The 20,206-nt window shown below is 40.7% G+C and overlaps 1 protein-coding gene across 31 annotated transcripts in view; it reads right to left on the bottom strand.

Moving 5' to 3' along the window:
- Positions 1 to 20,206, bottom strand: part of LOC309617245 (zinc finger protein 773-like) — a 137,815-nt gene that overhangs the window by 76,058 nt on the left and 41,551 nt on the right. For 16 of the 31 annotated variants that reach the window (XR_014237835.1, XR_014237836.1, XR_014237837.1 and 13 more), the window contains exons 6-7: positions 16,125 to 16,685; positions 14,758 to 14,884 (exon numbers count right to left, since the gene is read on the bottom strand). Coding sequence is in view for 20 of the 31 variants with exons in the window: in XM_082369182.1 (XP_082225308.1) it covers positions 14,758 to 14,884; positions 16,125 to 16,157 (160 nt within the window). In the remaining 11 variants the exon portion in view is untranslated. The other 15 variants (XM_082369185.1, XM_082369193.1, XM_082369194.1 and 12 more) reach the window with 5 other exon arrangements.

Raw genomic sequence — 20,206 nt, 5'->3', positions numbered from 1 at the left:
TATTCCATAAATTAAAAAGTCACAAAATGAGTGAAATTCCAATACAACTTGGCTGTTTCACTGTTCTCTTGTGAAAGAAAGAAAATAGCCAAAATTCATAGAATAGGCAGAAGATATGAACATTTCACTAAAGATACAGAGGTAGCAAATATGCATCTGAAGAAATGCTCATCATGCATCTTTAGGGAAATGCAAATAAAACAATAGTTAGATAGCTGGACAAACTTACAAAAAGTGTTAAAATTAAGAATGATTGACTATAAAAAATACAAGTAATAAAAAAAAGAAATACACATTCCCAATAAAAACACTAATATCCTGGAATGTTATCTTTTATCCCATTTATGTAGAAAGACACATATGTACAATATAATAAAGTGACAACTTTTGTTAAAAAAAAAAAAAAGAACGATTGAACAAACGAAGTATTCACCAGGATGTGGAAGAAATGGAGCTCTCATACACTGCTGGTAAGAATGAAAAAAATGGGAATTCCCTGGCAGTCCAGTGGTTAGGACTCTGCACTTTCACTGATGAGGCCTGGTTGGGAAACTAAGATCCCGCAAGCTGTGCAGCACGGCCAGAAAAAAAAAAAAAAAAAAAATGAAAAAGGTATAATTAGTTCAGATCACAATTTGCTAGTTTGTTTAAGTTAAACATTCACCTACCCTATGACTTAAACTTTGCACTCTGAGTTACTGAAGATAAACATATATCCACATAAAAACTTATACACAAATGTTTGTACCAGCTTTTTTATCCAATAGTCAAAAATTAGAAAAACCCCAAATGTCCATAAGCAAACGAATGGATAAATAGTGGTATATTCAAAGAATGTTTCTTAGAAAAAAAAGTATGAGTTGCTTATATATCATTGATGACTCTCCAAGTATTTATGCAACATAAATAAAAGCAGGAAAAAGAGTAAATACTTCGATTCCCATCACATGAATTCTAGAAAATGGAAAGTTATATATTATAATGGAAAGTAAATCAATGGTTACTTGAAGGGGTGTGAGGGGCAAGGAGAGAGAGATTACAAAAGGTCATGAGATAAATATACAGTAACAGATACAGTCATTACCATGACTACAATGATGGTTTCAGTTCCATACATACGTCAGAGCTATCTGATAACAAATAGCTTTTGAAATGTTTCAAGATAAAAAAAAAAACCTCTATGTCCAACTGTTTTGGGAAAATAGGTTTGGCAATCCTACATTCATTCCACTTTGTCATGCCCTCTCGGGGTTGGTCTTACCTCAAAGACAGCAAATAGAGTGAGCAATGACTTTCCACCAGAGTCAACAGGAATGTGGCCTGGGTCACAAGAGACACATCTGTGGACTACAGATTCTCCTTTTCTCTTTTTTTTAAATCTGCCTGGCTCTTTGTAGGACCTGGGGAAGAGAGTTCCCTCAGCATTGCTGACGTCCCCTGTGAACAAGGGAAAAAATTCATGCTGCTCCCAGAAGCAGTTGAGGTTGTCACACTTGACCCTTCCTCAGGGTGCCCTCTGAGTCTCCTAAAACTCATAGCATCCAGGCCTCAAATGAGGACAAGAAAGTCCTGCAGTCTTTCCTAGGAGGCCACGGGCAGAAATGCAAATTTGGCAAAAACTAGTAAGTTAATTTCTGCCTCTGTAATGTCTCCTCTGAGGCATAGAAAGTTTGATACCCCCATAAAAGTTGCTCACCCCTTCATGCTTGTAGAGCCCAAATCTGTTTATAACCTATCCTACTTGGTAAATAGAATGTCCAAGATTAAAGAGAACTTAACAGTAAGGTCTTTGCTACTGTTCAAACCAAAGCAATGTTCTGGCAGATCTGCCAGCAATGGCTGGCAGTTCTTTAGCTGGTGACTCGGAAGCTAGAAAAATTCATCACAGGTATCTTGAGACCAAAGTGTCCCTAAAAATGGTAATCCTTCTCTGCAAGCTGCCAGATGAACTCATATGATGTTCTCTGGGCCAACAGTAGGTCAGGCCCATGCCCAAGCTGGTCAGAAAGGGAATGAGGACATCCTAAAGGTTCAGGCTATTCCTAATTTCCTCCCACAAATGAGAGAACAGAGTTGGCTTCCCTGAGCACAGTGCAGTAGTGACTGATGCACACTGTGGGGATGTGCCAGGTTATAGGGGTGAAATGGATCTGGCTACAGAAAGTGGCAGTGACATAAATCTATCAAGAGCCCTGGGTAGGTTAGAGAGTGCAACACAGTCACACATGCTTCCCACATAACTGAAAATTATGAGGAATCTCTCTACTCCTGATGTTTGGATGCATGGGGCAACTAGTGCCTCACAGTTTTGTCCAATGTCATTACACTGAACAAGGAAATTATACATTTCTTACACATTTAAGGCCTTTCTCCAGAGTGAACTCGCTGGTGCTGAGAGAGGTTAGATTTTCGGCTAAAAGACTTCCCACATTCGCTGCAGTCATAAGGCTTTTCTCCTGTGTGAACTCTCTGATGATAATGAAGGGTGGAACGAGAGGTAAAAGATTTCCCACATTCATTGCACTCATAAGGCCTTTCTCCTGTGTGAACTCTCCGGTGAATAATCAGGTGAATTCTTTGGGTAAAGGACTTCCCACAGTCACTACATGCATGAGGCCTTTCTCCTGTGTGAACTCTCCGATGGCGAATCAGTATTGAGCTATTGGTAAAAGATTTCCCACAGTCACTGCACTTATAAGGCCTTTCTCCAGTGTGAACTCTCTGATGATAGCCAAGGGCAGAGACAGAAGTAAAAGATTTCTCACATTCACTGCACTCATAAGGTCTTTCTCCAGTGTGAACTCTCCGGTGTTTAGAGAGGTATGAATTCTGGCTAAAGGATCTCCCACAATCACTACATTCATAAGGCTTTTCTCCAGTGTGAACTCTCTGGTGTTGATTCAATTGGGAACTGTCCCTAAAAGATTTACCACATTCACTGCAGTCAAAAGGCCTTTCTCCTGTGTGAACTCTCTGATGACAACGGAGGGCAGAGCTAGAGGTAAAAGACTTCTCACATTCGCTGCACTCATAAGGCCTTTCTCCAATGTGAATTTTCTGATGATAACGAAGGGCGGAACCAGAGGTAAAAGATTTTCCACATTCACTGCACTCATAAGGTCTTTCTCCTGTGTGAACTCTCTGGTGTATGTTGAGATGATTTCTTTGGGTAAAGGATTTCCCACATTCACTGCACTCATAAGGCCTTTCTCCTGTGTGAACTCTACGGTGTCGAATGAGTATCGGTCCATTGGTAAAGGATTTCCCACATTCACTGCACTCATAAGGTTTTTCTCCTGTGTGAACTCTCTGATGATAACAGAGGGCGGAACCAGAGGTAAAAGATTTCCCACATTCACTACATTCATAAGGCCTTTCTCCAGTGTGAACTCTCTGGTGTTGAGACAGGTAAGATTTGTGGCTAAAGGATTTACCACATTCACTGCACTCATAAGGCCTTTCTCCTGTGTGAACCCTTCGGTGTATAATGAGGTGATTTATTTGGGTAAAAGACTTTCCACAATCAGTACACTCATATGGCCTTTCTCCTGTGTGAATTCTCTGATGATAACGTAGGCCAGAGCTAGAGGTAAAAGACTTCCCACATTCCCCACATTTATAAGGCTTTTCTCCAGTGTGAACTCTCTGATGATAACGGAGGGCGGAGCTAGAAGTAAAGGATTTCCCACATTCACTGCACTCATAAGGCCTTTCTCCTGTGTGAACCCTCCAGTGTTCAATGAGGTCAGATTTTCGTCTAAAGGACTTCCTACATTCAGTGCACCCATAACTCATTTCTCCAGTGTGAACTGTCTGTTGTTGAAAAAAGATGGAGCTATGGCTAAAAGATTGTGCACATTGATGGCAAATGTGGCAATTTTCTCCAGTGTGACTCCTCTGAGGATAAATGAGGACAAATTCTTGGCTAAAGAATTTCCCACATTTGCTGCACTTGTAGTGCCTTGCCCCAGTATGAATTCTTCGATGTTGAATGAAGGCTGAGCTTCCCTTAAAAGATTTTCCACAGTCGCCACAGTCATAAAGCCTGTCACCAGTGTGAACTCTCTTGTGCACAACAAATGAGGATTTATACTTGAATATTTTCCCACATTCACTGCACATAAAACACTGTCTTTCAGTGTAGACACTCTGGGCCTGAACAAGTGTGTGTTTGGGGCTGAAGGCTTTCTTGCATTCTCCCCTGGTGCAATGACTTTTTCTGCTTTGTAAAGTTTCCATGCAGTGGGTGACTGTGTTTGGCTTTTCCCCAGTGTGAATGGTCTGTTGATTCAGATGTCCTGAGGTGGCTAGGAAGTCCTCTGCAACTTTCTTGCAGGTAAAAGGCTCCCCTGACACATGGAAATTGCTGCTCTTCACAAATGAGGCCCTGTCCACACCGATTATGAATGGTTTTTCTTGCATGTGTTGCTCCTGGTGCTGCTGAGTGTCTGCACTGAAATAAAATCCTTTTGCACATGCCCTACACTTGAATAATTTCTGGCTGTGTTGTGTTCCCTGCTGCTCAGTCAAATGGAAAATGTCTCTCAAGACCGGACCACACATCTCACAGGGGTGAGTCTTCTGGGAAGATGAAGGTTCCTTGGAAGTCCTGACCTGTGACATTACCACAGAAACACTCTGTTCAAAGGATGCCTCAACATTCTCTTCTCCACTCCAGAAACCTGAATGCAAAGAAACACTGATGAGGTACACATTCAGTTTATTGGAAGGGGCAACCCAACCACAAACGCGCAAATGAAACAAAAAAAGAGTAGGGGTAATTATACTATGTCAGAAAAGACAAACTTTAAGTAAATAGACAAAGGAGGTCATTATATAATGATAAAGCAGTCAATTCATCAAGAGGATATAACAATTACAAGTATATTTGCACCCAATATTGGAACGCCTGAATATATTAAGCAAATACAAACAAATCCGAAGGCAGAAAAAGAAAGCAGTGCAGTAATATTAGGGGTTCAATGCCCCACTCTGAATAAGAAATCGTTGGTCTTGAACTGCACCTAAGACCAAATGGACCTAACAGACATGTACAAAAGATGCCATCCAACTATAGCAGAATACACATTCTTCTCAAGTACACAGAGAACATTCTCTAGGATAGTTCACATATTAGGTCACAAAACAAGTATTAACAAATTTAAGAAGATGGAAAACATATTAAACATCTTTTCCAACCACAATGGTACGAAACTAGAAACCATTAACAGGAGGAAAGCTGGGAAATTCACGAATATGTAGAATTTAAATGACACACTCCTGAACGATCTATGGGTTAAATAAGAAATAATTAAAAAAAAAATTCAAACAAATGTAAATGGAAACATAACACACCAAAACTTATGGGATGCAGTAAAAGCAATTGTAAGAGGATAGTTTATAGCAATAAATGACTACATTAAGAAAAAAGAATGATCTCTAATAAACAACCTAACTCTATATCTCAAGGTATGAGAAAAAGAACAAACCAAGGTTAAAGTTAGCATAAATAAAACAAATAATAAAGATCAGAGCAGAAATTAAAGAAATAGAGACTAGAAAAATGACAGAAAATACCAATAAAACTAAGAGCCTTTTTTTTTTTTTAAACGTTTTACTTTGTTTTTTGGCCACTCTGCATGGCTTCTGGGATCTTAGTTCCCTGACCAGGCATCAAACCTGGACCCCCCTGGGGTGGAAGTGCAGAGTCCTAACCACTGATCACCAGGGAAGTCTCAAGAGTTGGTTTTTTTGAAAAGATAAATTGACAAGCCTTTAGCTAGATTATAAAACAAAGAGAGACGACTCAAAATCAGAAATGAAAGAGGAGACATAACAACTGATACTGCAGGAATACAATCAATCAGAAGAAACTAGAATGAACAATTATTTGCCAACAAATTGGATAACTCAGAAGAAATGAATAAAACTCCTATAAACATAAAACCTACCAAAATAAAATCGTGAAGAAATAGAAAATCTGAATTAACCTATAACTGGTAAGCAGAGTGAATCACTAATAAAAAAATCTCCCAACAAAGAAAAGCCCAGGACTAGACAAAATCACTGGGAATTCTACTAAATATTTAAAACATTAATATCAATCCTTCTCAAAGATTTCCAAAAAATTGAAGCAGGAACACTCCCAAGCTCATTTTATGAGACCAGCATTACTCTGATATCAAAGCCATTTAAGAAGAATACAGCAGAAGAAAATTACAGGTCAATATCCCTGATGAGGATGTCCCTGGTGGCACAGTGATTAAGAATCCGCCTGCCAATGCACAGGACACAGGTTCGAGACCTGGTCCGGGTAGATCCCACATGCTGCGGAGCAACTAAGCCCTTGCGCTCTAGAGCCTGCGAGCCACAACGACTGAACCTGCGTGCTGCAACTACTGAGGCCTGCGTGCCTAGAGTCCATGCTCTGCAACAAGGGAAGCCACCACAATGAGAAGCACATGCACTACAACGAAGAGGAACCCCCGCTCGCCGCAACTAGAGAAAGCCCACGCACAGCAACGAAGATCCAACAAAGCCAAAAATAAATAAATAAAATAAATTAATTAAAAAAAAATCCCTGATGAATATAGATGCAAAAATCCTCAACCAAATACTTGCAAACCAAATCCAACAGCACATTTACAGGATCATACATCACAATCAAGTAGAATTTATCCCTGGGATGCAAAGATGGTTCAACATCATGTGCAAATCAATAAATGTGATACACTGCATTATCAGAACAAAGGATAAAAATCATAATCATATGAATAGATGCTGAAAAACCATTTTAAAATTCAATATCCATTCATGATAAAAACTCTCAACAAGTTACGTATAGAAGAGGGACTTCCCTGGTAGTCCAGTGGTTAAGAATCCGCCTTCCAATACAGGAGACACAGGTTCGGTCCTGGGTTGGGGAACTAAGCCCACACACCGCAACTACTGAGCCCATGCACTGCAACTACTCAGCCCACGCACTGCAACTACTGAGCCCACACACTCTGCAGCCCGCCCGCCACAACTAGAGAGCCCATGCACCGCAACTACTGAGCCCACGCGCTCTGCAGCCCGTGTGCCATAACTAGAGAGCCTGTGCGCCGCAACTAGTGAGCCCATGCGCTCTAACTAGAGGGCCTGCAGGTCACAGCTACTGAGCCCGCATGCCACAACTAGAGAGAAGCCTGTGCACCACAACTAAAAGATCCTGCGCACCACATCTAAGACCAGACACAGCCGAATTAATTAATTATTTTTTTTTAAAAAAGCTAGGTATAGAAGGAATGTACTTCAACACATCTGACAAGCACACACCTAACATCATATTGAACATTCAAAAGCTAAAAGGTTTTCCTCTACATCAGAAACAAGACAAGGATGCCTACCCTATCCATTTTTATTCAACATAGTACAGGAAGTCCCACCCAGAGTAAGTAGAGAAGAAAAAGAAAGAAAAGGCATTCAAATTGGACTGGAAGAAGGAAAAGTGTTTGTTTGCAGGTAATGCACTCTTATATGTAGAAAACCCCAAAATTCAACCCTAACAAATGAGTTCAGTAAAGTTGCAGGATAAAAAGGACCAATATACAAATTTCAGTTGCATTTATATACACTAATAAAAAACTGTCTGAACAGAAAATTAAGAAAACAATCTTATTTTAAATAGCATCAAAAGAATAAAATACTCAGGAACAAATTTAACCTAGGGGATGAAAGATTTACATTCTGAAAATCATAAGACAACAATGAAAGAAACTGAAGAAGACACAAATAAATGGAAAGATATCCAGTATTCTTGGATTGGAAAAATTAATATTGTTAATTTTACCAAGAGCAATTTATAGATTGAAAACAATCCATATCAAAATTCCAATGATATTTTCCACAGAAATAGAAAACACAATCCTAAAATTTGTATGGAACCATGAAAAATCCCAAATGGCCAAAACAATCTTGAAAAAGGACAAAGCTAGAGGCATCACATTTCCTGATTTCAAAATATTACAATGCTATGGTAATTAATACATTATGGTACTGGCATAAAAACAGACACATAGACCAACTTAACAGAACAAAGAGCCCAGAAATAAATTCACGCATATATGGTCAACTCATCTTTGATAGGCACAACAAGAACACACAATGGAGAAAGGACAGCTTCTTCCAAAAATGGTGATGGAAAAACTGGTTATCTACATGCAAAAAAAATGAAACTAGAGCCTTATTTCACACCACTCACAAAAATTAACTTGAATTGGATTAAAATTTTTAAACATAAACCCTGAAACTGTAAAACTTTTAGAAGAAAATACAGAGAAAAAGCTCCTTGACATTGGTGTTGGCAATGATTTTTTTAGATGACACCAATAGCACAAGCAATGAAAGCAAAAATAAACAAGTGGGACTATATCAAATGGAAAAGGTTCTTTATAGCAAGGGAAACAAAATGAAAACACAACCTAAGGAAAAGGAGAAAATACTTGCAAAGGATTTATCTGATAAGGGGTTAATATCCAGAAAATATCAGAACTCATATAATTCAACAATAAAAAACTAAAGAATCCAATTAAAAATGGGCAAAAGGACCTGAACAGATATTTATCCAAAACATACAAATGATCAACAGGTATATGAAAAGGTGCTCAACATCACTAACATCGGGGAAATGCAAATCCAAACCACAAGGAGATATCACCTCACACCTGTCTGGAACACTACTATCAAAGAGACAAGAGATACATGTTCGTTAGGATGTGAAGAAAGGGAAAGCCTTCTACATTGTTGGTAGGAATGTAAATCAGTACAGCCATTAGGGAAAACTGTATGGAATTTCCTAAAAATTAAAAATAGAACTACTGCATGGTCCAATAATCCCAATTCTGTGTCTATTTCCAGAGGAAACAAAATCTGTATCTCAAACAGGTGTTTGCATCCCCATGTTCACTGCAGCAAGATCCACAATAGCCCAGGTATAGAAACAACCTAAGTACAGGCATAACTTGTTTTATTGTGCTTCACAGATAACGCATTTTTTTTTACACATTAAAGGTATGCAGTAACCCTGTGTCAAGCAAGTCTACTGGCGCCATTTTTCTTACAGCATTTGCTCACTTTGTGTCTGTGCGTCAGGTTTTGGTAACTTTTGCAATATTTCAAACTTTTTCATTATTGTTATACTTGTTATGGTGATCTGTGATCAGTGATCTTTGTTTTGGGGTGCCACAAACTGGACCCATAAGACAGCAAACTTAATCAATAAACACTGTATGTGTTCGGCTGCTCTACTGACTGGCAAATCCGTCTCTCTCCTTCTCCTCACGCCTCTGTATTTCTTGAGATGCAACAATATTGAAATTAGGCGAATTAATAACCCTACAATGGCCTCTAAGAGCTCAAGTAAAAGGAAGGATCACATGTCTTTCACTTTAAATCAAAAGCTAGAAATGATTAAGCTTAGGGAGGAAGGCAAGTTAAAAGTCAAGAGAGGCTGAAAGCCAGACCTCTTGGACCAAACAGTATTAACCAAGTTGTGTCAATAAATGCAAAGGAAAAGTTCTTGAAGTAAATTAAAAGTGTTACTCTAGTGAACACATAAATAATAAGAAAGCAAAGCGCTTCCCTGGTGGCGCAGTGGTTGAGAGTCTGCCTGCCAATGCAGGGGACACGGGTTCGAGCCCTGGTCTGGGAAGATCCCACATACCGTGGAGCAGCTAAGCCCGTGTGCCAGAACTACTGAGCTTGCGCGTCTGGAGCCTGTGCTCCGCAACAAGAGAGGCCGCGACAGTGAGAGGCCCGCGCACCGCGATGAAGAGTGGCCCCCGCTCGCAGCAACTAGAGAAAGCCCTCGCACAGAAACGAAGACCCAACACAGCCAAAAATAAATAAATAAATAAATAAATTTATTTAAAAAAAAAAAAAAAGCAAAATAGTCTTATTGCTGATATGGAGAAAATTTTAGTGATCTGTATCCAAGATCAAGCCAGCCACAACATTACCTTAAGCCAAAGCCTAATCCAGAGTCAGGCCCCAACTCTCTCCAACTCTGTGATGGCTGAGAGAGGTCAGAAGCTGCAAAAAAAAAAGTATGAAGCTAGCATAGGTTGGTTCATGAGATTTAAGGAAAGAAGCTGTCTCGATAACATAAAAGTACAAGGTGAAAAAAAAAGTACACAGTGAAGCAGCAAGTGCTGATGTAGAAGCTGTACCAAAGTTATCCAGATGATCTAGCTAAGATAATTCATGGACATGGCTACACTAAACAACACATTTTTAATGTAGATGAAACAGTCTTATGTTGGAAGAAAATGGCATCTAGGACTTTCACAGTTAGAGAGGAGAAGTCAAGGCTGGCTTCAAAGCTTCAAAGGACAGGCTGATTCTCTTGTTAGGGGTAATGCAGCTGGTGACTGAAAGTTGAAGCCAACGCACATTTATCATTCTGAAAATCTTAGGCCCTTAACAATTCTGCTAAATCTACTCTGCATATATTCTATAAATAGAACAACAAAGCCTGGATGACAGCATGTCTCCTTATAACATGGTTTACTGAATATTTTAAGACTATTGTTGAGACCTACTGCTCTGAAAAAAAAAATGTTTTCAAAATATTACTACTCACTGACAATGCAGCTGGTCACCCAAGAGCTCTGATGGAGATGTACAAGATTAATGTTCTTTACATGCCTACTACTAAAACATCTATTCTGTAGCCCATGGATCAAGTAGTTTACACTGTCAAGTCTTAAGAAATACATTTCATAAGGCTATAGCTGCCATAGATAGCAATTCCTCTGATGGATCAGGGCAAATTAAATTGAAAACCTTCTGGAAAGGACTCACCATTCTAGATGCCATTAAGAACATTTATGAATCATGGGAAGAGGTAAAAATATCAACATTAACAGGAGTTGAGAAAAAGCTGATTCCAACTCTCTGGATGACTTTGAGGGGTTCAGGACTTAAGTGGAGGAAGTAACTGCAGATGTAGTGGAAAAACCAAGAGAACTAGAATTAGAAGTGCAGCTGGAAGATGACGGAATTGCTGCAATCTCAAGAGAAAACTTTAACAGATGAGGAGCTGTTTCTTACAGATGAGAAAAGAAAATGGTTTCTTGGATGGAATGTACTCCTGGTGAAGATGCTGTGCAGATTGTTGAAATGATGACAAAGGCTTTATTTTATTTTATTATTTAAAATTTTTAAAAATGTAATTGGGCTTTTTAAAAAAATTTTTTATTTATTTATTTATTTATGGCTGTGTTGGGTCTTCGTTTCTGTGCGAGGGCTTTCTCTAGCTGCGGCAAGTGGGGGCCACTCTTCATCGCGGTGCACGGGCCTCTCACCATCGCAGCCTCTCTTGTTGCGGAGCACAGGCTCCAGACGCGCAGGCTCAGCAATTGTGGCTCACGGGCCTAGTCGCTCCGCGGCATGTGGGATCCTCCCAGACCAGGGCTTGAACTCGTGTCCCCTGCATTGGCAGGCAGATTCTCAACCACTGCGCCACCAGGGAAGCCCGACAAAGGCTTTAGAATATTACATAAACTTAGTTCATAAAGCAGCAGTAGGGTTTGAGAAGATTGACTCCAATTTCGAAAGAAGTTCTACTGTGTGTTAAATGTTATCAAACAGTATCGCGTGCTACAGAGAAATCATTCCTGAAAGGAAGAGTCCATTGATGTGGCAACCATCATTGTTGTCTTATTTGAAGAAACTGCCAAAGCCACCAAAACCTTCAGCAACCTGATCAGTCAGCACCCTGATCAGTCAAATTAAGGCAAGGGACTTCCCTGGTGGCGCAGTGGTTAAGACTCTGCCTGCCAATGCAGGGGACACGGGTTCGAGCTCTGGTCTGGGAAGATTCCATATGCCGCGGAGCAACTAAGCCCGTGCGCCACAACTACTGAGCCAGCACTCTAGACCTTGCGCGCCACAACTACTGAAGCCCATGCACCTAGAGCCCGTGCTCCACAATAAAAGAAGCCACTGCAATGAGAAGCCCCTGTACTGCAACAAAGAGTAGCTACACTCGCTGTAACTAGAGAGAAAGCCTGCGCGCAGCAACGAAGACCCAACGCAGCCATAAATTAATTAATTAATTAAAAAAAATTTTTTTTTGACATGAACATTTTTATGCTAGATATGCAACGTGGTACAGTTTTAGAAAAATAAAGTAGGATGCGTTACTTTTCAAATGTAAACTGAAAGAAATAAAGTAATTTCTTTGAGGGCTGAAGCAAAATATAATCTATTTGAGTGAAAAATCAATAATATTTCTTTCAGGAAAATTGTACTGGACAATTCTTTTTTTTTTTTTCAGTTCACTCAGTCCCATGTAATTAATTTTTTTTTTCATCTTGATCTTTTGTTAGCACTTTTATGAGTTCATCAGTTTTTCATTAGAGTTCTGAAAATGCTTATTCATTCAGTTCAGCAGTACAGTCAGTTACCAGAAACCTGTACTTGTCAGAGTCTTTTCCATGACTTTCTTGAAGATGAAACCCTTTTATAGGAACATATTTGCAAAATCATCAGAGTACACCCAGAACTATCTGTAAATGACAAAAGACTTAAAAATGACCACGGTTAAAGATTTGATGCAAGTTCATAATAATGCAGTTGACAAGAAAATTAGTTATTTCTGAGATATACATTTTAAAGTAATAACTAGGATTATTACTTATAACATTATACCAGAACATATAAGATTTTTAGAAATTTCATGTAATGTCTGAAACATTTATATTAACATATTTCCATACATATTTCCATACAAATACAAATATAAGATTTTTAGAAATTTCATGTAATGTCTGAAACATTTATATTAACATATTTCCATACATATTTCCATACAAATACAAATATAAGATTTTTAGAAATTTCATGTAATGTCTGAAACATTTATATTAACATATTTCCATACAAATAACCCAATGAAAGTTTAGTATTAGTTGTTTTGTTTGTTTTTTTATACTGCAGGTTCTTATTAGGCATCAATTTTATACACATCAGTGTATACATGTCAATCCCAATCGCCCAATTCAGCACACCACCATCCCCACCCCACCGCAGTTTTCCCCCCTTGGTGTCCATATGTCCATTCTCTACATCTGTGTCTCAACTTCTGCCCTGCAAACTGGCTCATCTATACCATTTTTCTAGGTTCCACATACATGCATTAATATACGATATTTGTTTTTCTCTTTCTGACTTACTTCACTCTGTATGACAGTCTCTAGATCCATCCACGTCTCAACAAATGACTCAATTTCGTTCCTTTTTATGGCTGAGTAATATTCCATTGTATATATGTACCAATAAATTGCTCCAACAGCAAAAAGATACAACTCAGATGATGATTAAAATTTTTTTTAGCAATTAAGTATTTTTTAACTAGGGTATATATGTTGTTTTTTAAGACATAATGCTATTGCACACTTACTGGCTACTATACTGTGTAAACATAACATTTATAGGCACTGGAAAACAAAACTTTTTGTGACTTACTTTATTGTGTTACTCACCTTATTGCGGTGGTCTGGAACCTAACCTGCAATATGCCTGTATCTGTCTACAAATGAATGGATTAATAAAGTCCATTTATATGCAATGGAGTATTATTCAGCCATTAAAAAAAGAAATCATGCATTTGTGACAACAACAATGAACCTGGAGGGCATAATGCAAAGTGAAATAAGCCAGAGAAAGACAAATACTGTATGCTATCACTTATATATGGAATCTTGAAAAAAAAAAACAGTTGAACCTATAGAAACAAAGAGTAGAATGCCAGGTGCTCAGGTCTGGGAAAATGGGGAGATGTTGGTCAGTTTTATAAAATGAATAAGCTCTGAGGAACTAATACAGCATGGAGCCTATACTGTATTGTAATGTACTGTAATGCTGTATTGTATACTTCAAATGGGCTAACAGAGTAGATCTTAAGTGTTTTCACACACACGAAAAATGTAAATACAATTATGTGAGGTAATGGATGTGTTAATCAACTTGACTGTAGTAATCATTTCATACTGTATGTGTGTATATATAAAATCATGACATTGTACACTTCCTTGTACTTTTTAATTTTTTTTTCATTTTTTGGCCACACCGTGCGGCTTGTGGGATCTCAGTTCTCCAACCACGGATTGAACCCGGGCCACGGCAGTGAAAGCGCTGAATCCTAACCACTAGACCACCAGGGAACTCCCTGTACACTTTAAATATATACAGTATTATTTGTCAATTATACCTCAATAAGCTGGAGAAAAGAAAAAAGAAAAGAGATCTAAACAACACAAGTAGAACCATTAAGGACAGCCTTGGAAAACAGCCCATGGTCCAGGTAAGTAATGGTCATGACAATACCTTCAATTCCTGGCATATGGAGGCAGAAGGAAATGTCAGATGATAAAAAGGAACAAAACCTGGGACACAGAAGTGCCATGGACCTGGATACACCACCTGACCAGGGAAAGGGCAAGTTTAAGATGCAATCCTTTAGCCTCACTCCAAGACTGCTTACTCAAATCCACCCCTATGAGGGTTGAGTACAGACTGTATTGGGGCTACGGGGAGAGAAGGGGGCAGTGCAAACAACCCAGCCCTAACTATCACAGCAACTACCCAGAAAGCTGGGGAAACAAGCAGTGCCCAAGGTCCATATGTGAGAAGGACAGAGCACACCTTGGAGAAAAAAGAGTGAGGCAGGATACAGAGCCTAGCCCAGGTCACTGGGGAGGGTGAGGCTCTTACCCAGTGAAGATACAAGTGCAAAGTTCTCCAGCATCACATCATGGTACAGGCGTCTCTGAGCCTCATCAAGGAGCTTCCATTCCTCCCAGGAGAAGTACAGGGCAATGTCCTCAAAGGTCACACCACCCTGTCATGAATGAGATAGATGAAACATAAACATTCTCTCTCTGAGGACCCACAATTCATCTCCTCACACATGTATTCCACGGTCATCCTCCATCAGAGCTCCCCACGTCAGGCCTGGTGCCAATGATGCCTGATCTCTCCTCACTGTGTTCAGCCCTCAGCAACAAAAGGCGGTGGCCGGGGGGATAAATGCCATCTAAACTCTGGGCCTGGCCTACAGGGCCCCATCCCTCCCCCCAAGTAATTTCCGTGAGGTCTCCCACATTGTGCCTCCAAGACACAGCCAAACATGGGCTCATCTTTACCCTTAATCCCCAACACCAGGGCCTGTGGGCCCTCAGCTCACACTTCCCCTTGATGTGCACGTCATTCAGTTGACCAAACCTCTTTCACATCTTCAGACCTCACAGTTGCACTCCCACAGCTCTACCACCTCCCTGCCCCACATCACAGGCACCTCTCTGGACTCACCCAGATCCACAGAGTGCTTAACAAAATCAAACATGATCTGGTACAATCCCAGTTCTCTGAGGGAGCCCATAGCCAGGGAAAGCCCTGCCTGCCTTGCTTCTGATCTCTGTTTCAGTATTAGCCACCCAGAACCAGTGAGGGACTGGGACACCCTCTCCTGCCTTACATAGGTTCTACAAGTGCCTCTTCAACCTTCAGAACCTGGGCAACCGTGGCTGGGCTCCATGTGTGCAGGACTCCCTTGTATCCCCACCCAGCCCTGGAACCTAGTGACCTCAGGCTGACTGACTAACCTCTGTTGCCTCTCATCAGATCCTGCGACCTTGGACGAGGACTCAACTCCCTGTGCCTCTCTTTGTCACCCCCATTCCAATCCGTTCTCTTCTCTGAGCAGCTTTTTGAAAACTTTTAAAGCCCTCACATACACTGTTCCTCGTCCGTTCACAGCCCTCCGTGGCTCCCAGGTCCCTCAGAATAAAGGAACAACCTCTCTCTCTGCCGGTCCAGGCGTGAGTCCACCTCACACTCTCTTTACTGCAGCCATAAGATGGACCCCAGGTTTCCCGAATCCTCCTGGCTCGGTCCGACCTCCAAGCCTTTGCACCTGCCGGTCCCTCCGCCTGTCACCCTCGCCCACGCGCCGCCCACGGCCACCTCACCGTCCTGGACACCACGGCCTGGGCTGCGGGCACGTGAGCAAGCGTCCCGCACTCGGGGCTTTAGTGTCTGGTGCAGTGAGGGCGGTGAGGGGCCGGAGGACGAGCGTTTACCTTAGGCGGGTCCCTCAGCGCCGCCGCCGCCATCGGACTCGGTGGATAGAGCGGGGCCGGGAGCTGCGGGAGAGGAGGCGAAACGTGGGCACGGCGGTCACTCTTCCGGGCTTGGCGCGGGATACCCCGGGCGGCGTCGCCGAGCCTCAGACCTGCCCCTGTGTTGCGGGGACAGGCCCTCCTCTCGGATCTTCTCGGTCCCGTCACCTCGATCCTGACACAACGCTCTGGATGGCGAACAAACCTGAGGGGAGCAAAAATGACCGCCACAACGGGGTCGCCGGAAGTCCCGCCCCGACGCTCACGCGCGGGAACCCCTCATCCTGAGTGGCCGTTGCCTCGTAACTGAGGCCTCTCCGCCCGTGCCTTCTGGGTAATGTAGTTCCCAGCGCTCCAGAGGCCGCGGCGAAGCTAGTTCATAATGTTCAACAGGAGCATTGGATTTGCAGCCCCGAGGAACGCTGCTGGTGGTGTTCCTACCTCAAAGGAGGGAGGGGCTTTGGTCGTTGTTAAAGGCTGCGAAGAGATATTATTTCAGACTCCGTGAAGCCCAGGCAGCTCCTAGAGGATAAAACTATTATTTGCGATGCTCCCAAATCGACTCATCTAAATGCCGTATCATTCCAGTCATTCGTACATAAAACGAGTCCACACATAGCTAGAAACATTGTTAATTGCTCTTCAAATGCATGTGGCCGGCAGTGTTATTCGGTTTTTTAAGTTTCAGTTTGTTTGGTCAGGAAGAAGAAAAAAAGACTCCATACAGGTCCATGACAGAAAAGCAAGTAGTGCGATGTTCGGCTGCCCTGAAGAGGATGGACAAGCAGGAGCTCTGCCTCTGGTTCCCACAGAAAACGGTTCCCCTGCCTATGTTATCAGTCATTTTGAGGAGTAGAAGCAAAAATCAACAGGATCATCAGAAGTGGAAGAAAAATAGGAACTGCCAAACTAAATGTCCTAAATTGTGTAAAAGCTAATTTTTAATTTTGTGGCCTTTTTAGAATTGTTACAATTGTGTTCCCCCTGTCTCTCTCTCTCTATATATATTTTGTTACACAAATCAACCCATTTATTAAAGGCTAGCAAGGTTTCAAATGGTGGTGCTTCTACTGGTCCTCCAATTCCTTCAGTTGTCTGATGGCAGACTTTACTGTGACAGCAGAAGTGGTGTTGTAGGCCTAACTATATTTCTTGGGTGTTGAGCTCATTTATTTGGTGATGAGAAAATATTAAATGAGAATTGTGTTAGTCTGCTAGGGCTGCCATAACATTTGAATACTATTGAAACCTAGGGTAGTCATAAGTTATAAACTGTAACCTGCTTTCACTGATCAAGCTCACTTTGCTTTTACAAAAACTTGCAGGTACTCCCAAGCGGCAAATAGCCTAAACAATAAGATCTTTGCCCAAGTTGTTTTAGGAACTTGGGAGTCAGCTGTGTCCAGTTTGAGCTCGAGCTGGTTAAAACTGGTTAAGACCACCGACCCTCCATCTGGGCATGCGCAAATGTCGGCTCAGTGACCTTTTGATGTCAGAGGGCCAACAGCCCACCCTCAGAACATGCTAACGCTGCCATTTTCTGAACAGGTGTCTCATGAAAATGTCTGTAGCTTACTTTTACCTGTGCAGAACAACAATCACCTTTTCTTATCTTCAATTCCCATCCCCCCCACCCAGCTTTATCCCATAAACATTCCTAGCCCCTCCCCTTTAGGGAGGTGAATCTGAGATTTGTCTTTGCTTCTCCTCGCTTGGCTGCCTTATGAATAAACAGTTTCTCTGCTGCAAACCTCAGCGTCTCAGCGTTTGGCTTGCTGTGCATCGGGCAAATGAAACTGGTTTAGTAAGAGTATAGACTGGGTGGCTTAAATAACAGAAATTTATTTTCTTGCAGTTCTGGATGCTAAAAGTCTAACAGGAAGGTGTCAAAAAGTATAGTTTTTCCTGAGGCCTCTGTTTTGGCTTTTGGGTAGCCAACTTCTTGCTCTGTCCTCACATGGCCTTTTCTCCTCGTGTGCATACTCCTGGTGTCTATCCCTCATCTTATGAGTGATGCAATGAAATTTATATTTCAAGGCAGGACAAGAAAATTTAAACATAAAATTTTCTGCTTTGGCCTCTCTACCTCCTTAATGTGCAGTGTGCATCTGCATTACACACTAACTAGTCTTCCTCAAAGATGGGAATGCTTTCTTGACTGTAAAGATCAATTTTTTTTCCCTTTCTTCTGATGCTAGCAATGGAACTTCTTAAAAGATTAGCATTCTTTCCCAACTCTATTGGGGGTTATGGTGACTCACTGACTGCTTTGTACATGCTTACTTGGCCTATGAACTTTGTATAAAATGTCAGCATGTCATTTTGTTGTATGATCCTTTGTCTCATAAATGTATATCGTTGTGCCTTCAACTTCCAACAGGCAGAACAGATCTCAGACATTCTGAGACTCTGTCTCCCAGGTTATAAACCTCAGTTTAATTGAATAAAATTCACTTTTTTCTTCTTGATTGTTAATTGAGTTTTTGTCAACAGAAGAAAACCAGTCTTAATGGAATACAGCCACACTCTTATAACCTCACTTATCTTTATTTACCTCTATAAATGCCCTATGTCCAAATACAGTCCCTTTGTGAGTTAGTGCTTCAACGTTTGACAGGTATTATGTTAATAAATGTTAGTGGTAATAAAAGGCAAATAACTTACTACAGTTGGGTAATAAAGAGGAAAAGAGCATTCAACTTTTAAAAGTATCCTTCAATTGCCAATAGATCACAATTTCTAAAATTCACTTTCATAAAAGCATAATTTCCAAAATATGCCTATCAAATACTGTAAATGCATCACTTCTAAGAACTACTTCAAACAAACACAAAGTTTTCAATTAAAACAAATATTAAATGATGCTAAAATGTAGAGTTTAATAAAGTAAATTTATTTGAATTGAATACTTACACTTGTTACCATATACAACACTGATTATTATCCCACCTGACTAATCCCCCATAAACTCATCATCTTCCCTACAAAAAGTTCGGATCATTCTCATCACTGAGATATCCTCTGACACCTGGCAAAAAAAGCCTTCACCTGCTTCCTCTGCTTCTTTTCTCATCACTCTTCCCATCGCACACTATACCACAAACACATCGATCTTCCTTCAGTCTTTGAATTCCATATATGACTTTACAGCTCAAAAGTATTCCCAGGTCTTTTGCTCTCCAAATGAAACATCTATTTTCCCCACTAAGCTTTGTAAATTCAAATAAATCTTTTAAGTGTCAACATAAAGTTTAACGTTTAAATTAAAGTGCTGTTATAACCTACACTCCTAAATCTTGAACATTCTCTATATTATCATAAAATTCCCTGAACCTGTAGTGAATAACATTATATAATTTTAGAAAATTATTTTTGGATAATTATGAGTAGCTTTCGTGTTTTTATACTCTACTTGTAATATGAAGCAGAGTTATTATCACTGTTATCAATTTTGAGTCAAAATCTTCTGGAAGATGAAATGGCATAAAACGTGAGCATACAAATATATAAAGTTGATTAAATAAACGGCAGGGTGTTCTAGAGAGAATTTATAGCCCAGGAGCTACACTCAGAATATTTGTTTTCCTTGCCCAACAGGAAAGCTAAACTGAGAGAGCTGAGTGTCACTGCCAAAGAGCACTAAGGGATGAATGTCGGGAAACCTGAAAATACCTTTTCAGAGGCGTTCATTAGACCATGGTGTGGGTTCATAATCATGGTTATCCAAAAAGATAAAATAAAGAGAGAGGGTAAAAGCAGACAACATATTCACCAGAATGAGAATGGTGAACGTGGCTTTTTTCCTCAGCACGATAAGAATGGTGCTTTGGTCTCATGGGAAAGTCTAGGGGAGAGGCTGCTGCTGTGAACGCACTGGATTCTCTGCTTGTGTCTGTGCGGGAAAAGACCCATGGAGCCGCTGGTAGACCATGAGCCCGTAACACATCAGGTCAATGAAGAACAACATGAATTCATGTAGTGAGGCAATACACCTTTCTGAAATGACTGAAAAACAGTATCTATGAATTTTTTCTGCAGTTGTT

Source organism: Balaenoptera borealis, assembly GCF_965194805.1.
Source record: "Balaenoptera borealis genome assembly, chromosome: 19".
Classification (NCBI taxonomy): domain Eukaryota; kingdom Metazoa; phylum Chordata; class Mammalia; order Artiodactyla; family Balaenopteridae; genus Balaenoptera; species Balaenoptera borealis.
This window is presented reverse-complemented; position numbering and strand designations above follow the sequence as displayed.